General features: G+C 48.4%; 1 protein-coding gene across 1 annotated transcript; it reads left to right on the forward strand.

Moving 5' to 3' along the window:
- Positions 1-2,556: 2,556 nt before the first annotated feature.
- LOC119326623 (wall-associated receptor kinase 2-like) lies at positions 2,557-5,002 on the forward strand. Its single transcript, XM_037600252.1, has 2 exons — positions 2,557-3,664; positions 3,819-5,002. The coding sequence occupies exons 1-2, from the start codon at positions 2,569-2,571 to the stop codon at positions 5,000-5,002; spliced, it is 2,280 nt and encodes a 759-aa protein (XP_037456149.1). The 5' UTR covers positions 2,557-2,568.
- Positions 5,003-7,411: the final 2,409 nt, after the last annotated feature.

The raw sequence follows: 7,411 nt of genomic DNA on the forward strand, positions 1-7,411 counted from the left end.
TGTAGTGGCCGACTGGCGAGCCACCGCGTGACTCACCCATCGTTGAAGCCTCGACCGGCCTGAGCGCTTGCGCTGGTGGGAGACCGGGAGGGTGGAAGATGGAGGAGCCGACCGATACTGGGTCGATGGTTGCCGCAGCAGAACGCCGCGGACACATGCGCGAAAATGCGTCGCACCGCGGACGGGGAGCGCATCTACGTCGAGTGGAGCCTCCTGGAGCCATGCGGAGTCGTCGGCGATGAAGGCGAGAGCGCCGAGACGGATCTCTTGACCCTCGACCAAAATTCCAGCAGACACCATGATGAAAGTACTCGGAAGAATCGCAACTTCTCCACAAAATCGCTAAAACACTAGCCCCACGGTGGGCGCCAACTGTCGTGGTTCTAAGCCTGACAGTAGAGTCGGGGGTAGGTATGGAGAGGCAAGGTCCTAGCTATGGAGAGGTTGTAAGCACAAGGGATGTACGAGTTCAGGCCCTTCTCGGAAGAAGTAACAGCCCTACGTCTCGGAGCCCGGAGGCGGTCGAGTGGATTATCAATGTATGGATTACAAGGTGCCGAACCCTTCTGCCTGTGGAGGGGGGTGGCTTATATAGAGTGCGCCAGGACCCCAGCCAGCCCACGTAGGAGAGGGTTTAAGGTGAGTTAAGTCTGGGGCGTTACTGGTAACGCCCCACATAAAGTGCCTTTACTATCATAAAGTCTACTTAATTACAGGCCGTTGCGGTGCAGAGTGCCTCTTGACCTCCTGGTGGTCGAGTGAGTCTTCGTGGTCGAGTCCTTCAGGCCAGTCGAGTGAATCCTCGTTGGTCGACTGGAAGGCGACCTCTTCTAGGGATGTCCTAGGGTAAGTTACTTGGAACAGGTCCATGACCCTACCCTAGGTACATAACCCCATCACGCGCTGCTGATAAGATTATGTGTATAGGCTTTTCCCTAGTAGTGTAATTTTATGGAATCCCCTATTTTCAGTTAGTTTTAATAAGTCAAAAGCTTTTTTTACAGAATTAATCAAAAGCTTACGAAGAGCAAATTATATGTGTACCACTGTCGATTTACATGTATATTCAAATGGTACTGGATTTTTTTATTCCAAATATGCCACTAAAAATTTGCACATGATACAATTTGTCACTTTTGTCACTCGTATGAAGAAACAAAAAAGAAGATTACTCGAGGATCCAATATCTTGTTCCACGAAGAAAGTATCCCAATTTTTTTTATTTAGTGACCCTTAAAAGAATCTTGATTTAATTTTGAGAAATAAACAAATAATACATTTAATCAAAACCGTTCAACTAGACTAGACATAGAAAGAGACCTTCAATGGAAGAGTTTAGTTTATTTTGCAAATTTATGTAAGTTTTTAGTTGAACTTAACTGAACAAGCCAAGCAATTCATTTTGTCACAATCACAAGAAATGTGTCCCCCGCCGTATATTTCCCCCTTCTGTTTATCCACTACCTTGGTTGAACCTAAGCAAAAGAAAAAGAGGCCCAAGAAATAGACCCATTTAGACTAGGTTAACTTTCAGCTTCTTTTTGTTTTATGAAATTTGTTGAACATGTAATGTATGTGGTCTGGTTTAAATGAAAATCACTTGGTTTGTTGAAATCCCGTTTGAAATGTACACGAGCACAGCCGGATGAGCGGCTCGTGTATAATTGTCTGCAGACACATCCGCTAACAGATACCGTGTCCATTTAGGGGTCCGCGTTGGAGATGTCTAACCCTAATAGCACATCTTATGTACAACCAATGATTTTTTTTGTGGATATAGGATCAATGGAGTTAGTTGTAGTTTTAATCTCCCTCTCCCTGGTCCCCTTAAAATCGTTGTTTGGACACAAATTTTCAATATAAGTTGGTCATTAATTTTTTTACCATGATATACTTGAAAACATAAAAACATATGTTGTGTAGTTTTTTCTGAGAAAAGAAAACACACTAGTAATTTTTTAATCCAATTTGAATATATGTAATGATATTGTAGTAAATAGAAACAATCAAAAGAAAAACATTCTACCCCAGGTCTCGTGAAAGTAAATTGGGACAACACCCAAACTATCCGTAATGAGAGTATGATAATTAGTATCATGCATGCCAACTAGGCAATTTTGATAAGATGACATAAAATTAAATAAAAAAGGTTAAGTATTATATTATGATACTGTATCATAATAAGTGTTATGATACTAGCATGTGTCATGCAAGACATAAGTAGAGTCATTTATAATACTATGCACTTGAACTAGTCTACGAATAGCCTTATACTAATTTTCAGTATTTTTAAAGACATTGTCGGTTCAAAATTCAGATTTTTGCTTCATCTTGGGTAAGATAATAAAAAATAATAGTAATAATCACGGCCTTGAAAAGGTCTATGCTATTATTGCTTCTGTTGGAAGGAAAAATGAACAGTGATATTGAAAAGGTCAGTCCACGCGTGAATACCAATACCGGCGCTGACTCGCTGCATGCATGCATGGACCGACCGACAGCATATATGCCTCTCACGCAGCTGCATGTCACCGGCGGCGGTACGAGTGTTTTACACGCATCATCACGATGATTCCGGTGGCGGCGTTCATTTTTCTGCTGTTCCAGCTCTGCGTCTCGTCCGCGGCGGCCCAGGTCACAGGAGGTGCGGGGCCGCCGCCGCCGAGCTGCCCGACCAGCTGCGGCAGCGTGAGCGTGCCGTACCCGTTCGGCATCGGCGAAGGGTGCTCCTGGCCGGGCTTCAACCTCAGCTGCGACCGGACGCGCGGCCGAGAGCGGCTGCTCATCGGCGGCCGCAGCGGCACCCTCGAGGTCGTGGACATCTTGCTGGCCAACTCCACGGTGCGCGTCATGGACACCGCGGGCGCCGTGAACATCACCTACTACGGGATCCCCGAGGGCAACGGCACGTGGGGCGGCCTCGCCGGCGCCCGCGCCGGCCCGTTCGTGGTGTCTGAGACGCGCAACCAGTTCCTGGTCACCGGGTGCAACGTGCAGGCCACGCTGCTCGGGGAGACCGGCAACGTCATCGTCGGCTGCTCCGCCTTCTGTGCCGTTAACGACCGGTGGTCCAGCGCCGCCACGAGCTCCCTCGAGGAGGTCGCCAAGTGCGCCGGCATCGGCTGCTGCGAGACGCCCATCCCCATCGGCCGCCCGTCCTACGGCGTCGAGTTCAAGTGGGTGGACCCCAACCACGAGAAGGACGGCGAGCTGCCCGCGTACGTTCGCATAGCCGAGAGGGGCTGGTTCGAGGGCGTCTCCGCCGCGCTCTTCAACACGTCGCTCACGGACACGTCGAGCCGGACGGCGATCCCCGTGGTGCTGGAGTGGGCGGTGGAGTCCAGGCCGCTTCCGCAGCCGCAGGACACGCTGGGCACGTCGGGCTGCCCGGAGGACGCGGCGAGGAGCGCGTGCCGGAGCAGCCTCAGCTCATGCCACAACGTCACCGGCAACTACCGCACCGGCTACGTGTGCCGGTGCCATGACGGGTACCAGGGCAACCCGTACCTCGCCGACGGATGCCAAGACGTGGACGAGTGCGCGCTGCCCGGCACCTGCTCCGGCGGCGAGTGCACCAACACGGCCGGCGAATACATATGCCAGTGTCCGAGTGGGGCGCGCGGCAACCCCCATGTCAAAGATGGCTGCGTCAAATCTTCCTTAGGTAAGCACGAGCTCGACACCACAACATCAGATCAGAGAGAGACTCTTTTTTTTTCATTTTTTTTTTGCGTAAAGAGAGAGACTGTTCTTGCTCTGTTTCACATCAGAGACCATTTCCTAACAAGAGAGACACGTTTTCTCTCATATTTTTACAGGTTTAAGTGTGGGCATAGGAATGGGCAGCGGCGCTGGCCTTCTACTCATGGTGCTTGGTGCCCTTTTTCTCACCCGGAAGATGAAGCATCGGAGGGCAAAAATGTTGAAGCAGAAGTTCTTCAAGCAAAACAGGGGATATCTCTTGCAGCAATTGGTGTCACAAAAGGCGGACATCGCGGAGAGGATGATCATCCCCTTGGTGGAGTTGGAGAAGGCCACGAACAATTTCGACAAAGCTCGCGAGATCGGCGGAGGAGGGCATGGCACGGTGTACAAAGGGATCATGTCAGACCTGCATGTCGTGGCAATCAAGAAGTCTAAGGTGGCGATTCAGAGGGAGATCGACGAGTTCATCAACGAGGTAGCCATCCTCTCGCAGATCAACCATCTGAATGTGGTGAAGCTCTTCGGGTGCTGCCTTGAGACAGAGGTGCCATTACTAGTGTATGAGTTCATTTCCAATGGGACTCTTTACCATCATCTTCATGTCCAAGAGCCTGAATCATCGCTGCCATGGGTTGATCGTCTGAGAATTGCAACGGAGACCGCGCGAGCTCTTGCGTACCTTCACTCAGCCGTGTCAATCCCTATAGTCCACAGGGACATCAAGTCTCAGAACATTTTGATAGATGGCAATCTTGTAGCAAAGGTATCGGATTTTGGAGCTTCAAGGTGCATTCCGGTCGATCAAACAGGGAATGCAACCGCCATCCAAGGGACATTCGGGTACTTAGACCCTATGTACTACTATTCGGGACGGCTTACCGAGAAGAGCGACGTTTACAGTTTTGGTGTTCTCCTCATGGAGCTGCTCACCAGGAAAAAACCATGCTCATTTCGGGCGCCGGAGGAGGAAAGCCTTGTCGCATATTTCACTACCTTACTCGCAACAGGCAATCTAGTCCGTGTACTAGATCCTCAAATTGTGGTGGAAGGGGGCAAGGAGGTTGAAGAGGTAGCTATGTTGGCAGCGGCATGCGTGAGGATGGAAGGAGACCACCGGCCGACCATGAGGCAAGTCGAGATGACACTCGAGAGCCTTCGAGTACCCAATGAAAATGCTAAGATGTATGAGATGGTTGCACCTAGCTATGCAATGGTTATGGGTAAGAGCAATGAGGAGGCGAGTAGACAATATAGCCTAGAAGAAGAGTACTTGTTGTCATCAAGATACCCACGTTAGTGAATGCATTTTTGTGCTAGTTCAGTTTAATTAGAAACCAAGGATTTTCTTTACAGTTTTCCTAAGGCACATCTAAACGTGCTCTAACACTAGTAGAAAACCACCCATTAGACCCGGTTTGTAAGGGCCTTTAGTCCCGGTTCATGAACCGGGACTAATGGGTCGTTACTAATGCCTCCACCCATTAGTCCCGGTTCAAACATGAACCGGGACCAATGTGCCTCCACGTGGCCCTGTGCGTCGAGCCCAGTCAGGGGGCCTTTGGTCCCGGTTGGTGGCTCCAACCGGGACCAAAAGTCAATTTTTTTTTTACAAAAGTGGCTGCTTTAGGGGTTTTGGGGGTTATTTTTAGGTTGTTATTATAGCTAGCTAATAGAGAGAAGTGTCCTCTCTTATATCTTCGTCCTTGGTTTATCAACGCTGCTGCTATGTTCATTGCACCCGTAGATATAACATGCTCATGCATGCTTGCATCATACATCATCATATATATATATAATAACAAGTCCTACTAATCATGCATCAACAACTTCTACTCGTTATTAATAATAAGTCATACGATCATCATCCTCATAGTCATCGAACCCCCAACCCTACATAATTGTTCTTAGCACATGATCATCAGTATCAGGTAGGACCTAAACACCCTTAAGGTAAAATAGCATAAAACAATATAGACCCTGACTCTCCATTATGAAGAACGACGATCATCCTGTCTCCAATTCTTGCCCTTCGCTGCTTATTGCTTCCAAGAAGCTCCTTACGACTGTCCATACATTTTTTCCATTCTTTGATTGTTATGTCTCCACTTCTTTTAGAAACCCGGTATGGACAGTTGAGATTCGTAGGACGACCTGGTAGTATGTTCAAAACATGAAGGCTACCATGCGTATACATCAGATGAGGCACACAATCATTCGGGATTATCTGTTGAAAAACATAGTAATAACTTCGTAGTTAGCAATGATGTACTAGTTTTAGAAGTGTGCAAAAAGATGCACGGATGTTGTAATAGTAAAAAATAATCTTACCAGGGTATCTCCATGGTAGTTATCGTAGTTCAACACGTGCACTAGTGGCACGTATTGACCATAATGTTGAGGAGTTTGATTGTAGATATTGTAATTCTCAAGATCAGTACAAAATCCGACCAGATGATTTTTCTCCTGATAAGTTAATTCGGAGCCTTCGGTTGTTGGAAATATGCCCTAGAGGCAATAATAAAAGGGTTATTATTATATTTCCTTGTTCATGATAATTGTCTTTTATTCATGCTATAACTGTATTATCCGGAAATCGTAATACACGTGTGAATACATAGACCATAACATGTCCCTAGTGAGCCTCTAGTTGACTAGCTCATTGGTCAACAGATAGTCATGATTTCCTGACTATGGACATTAGATGTCATTGACAACGGGATCACATCATTAGGAGAATGATGTGATGGACAAGACCCAATCCTAAGCATAGCACAAGATCGTGTAGTTCGTTTGCTAGAGCTTTGTCAATGTCAAGTATCTTTTCCTTAGACCATGAGATCGTGTAACTCCAGGATACCGTAGGAGTGCTTTGGGTGTACCAAACGTCACAACGTAACTGGGTGACTATAAAGGTGCACTACAGGTATCTCCAAAAGTGTCTATTGGGTTGACACGAATCGAGACTGGGATTTGTCACTCCGTATGACGGAGAGGTATCTCTGGGCCCACTCGGTAATGCATCATCATAATGAGCTCAAAGTGACCAAGTGTTTGGTCACGGGATCATGCATCACGGTACGAGTAAAGTGACTTTCCGGTAACGAGACTGAACGAGGTATTGGGATACCGACGATCGAGTCTCGGGCATGTAACGTACCGATTGACAAAGGGAATTGTATACGGGGTTGTTCGAATCCTCGACATCGTGGTTCATCCGATGAGATTATCGAGGAGCATGTGGGAGCCAACATGGGTATCCAGATCCCGCTGTTGGTTATTGCCCGAGAGTCGTCTCGGTCATGTCTACGTGTCTCCCGAACCCGTAGGGTCTACACACTTAAGGTTCGGTGACGCTAGGGTTGTATGAATATGAGTATGCAGCATACCGAATGTTGTTCGGAGTCCCGGATGAGATCCCAGACGTCACGAGGAGTTCCGGAATGGTCCGGAGGTAAAGAATTATATATAGGAAGTGATGTTTCGGCCATCGGGAAAGTTTCGGGGTCACCCGGTATTGTACCGGGACCACCGGAAGGGTCCCGGGGGTCCACTGGGTTGGGCCACCCATCCCGGTGGTCCCGGGGGTCCACCGGGTAGGGCCACCCATCCCAGAGGGCCCCAAGGGCCGAAGTGGTGAGGGGAACCAGCCCATAGTGGGCTGGTGCGCCCCCCTTGGCCCACCCCCTGCGCCTAGGGTTGAAACTCT

Source organism: Triticum dicoccoides, chromosome 6B (genome assembly GCF_002162155.2).
Source record: "Triticum dicoccoides isolate Atlit2015 ecotype Zavitan chromosome 6B, WEW_v2.0, whole genome shotgun sequence".
Taxonomy (NCBI): domain Eukaryota; kingdom Viridiplantae; phylum Streptophyta; class Magnoliopsida; order Poales; family Poaceae; genus Triticum; species Triticum dicoccoides.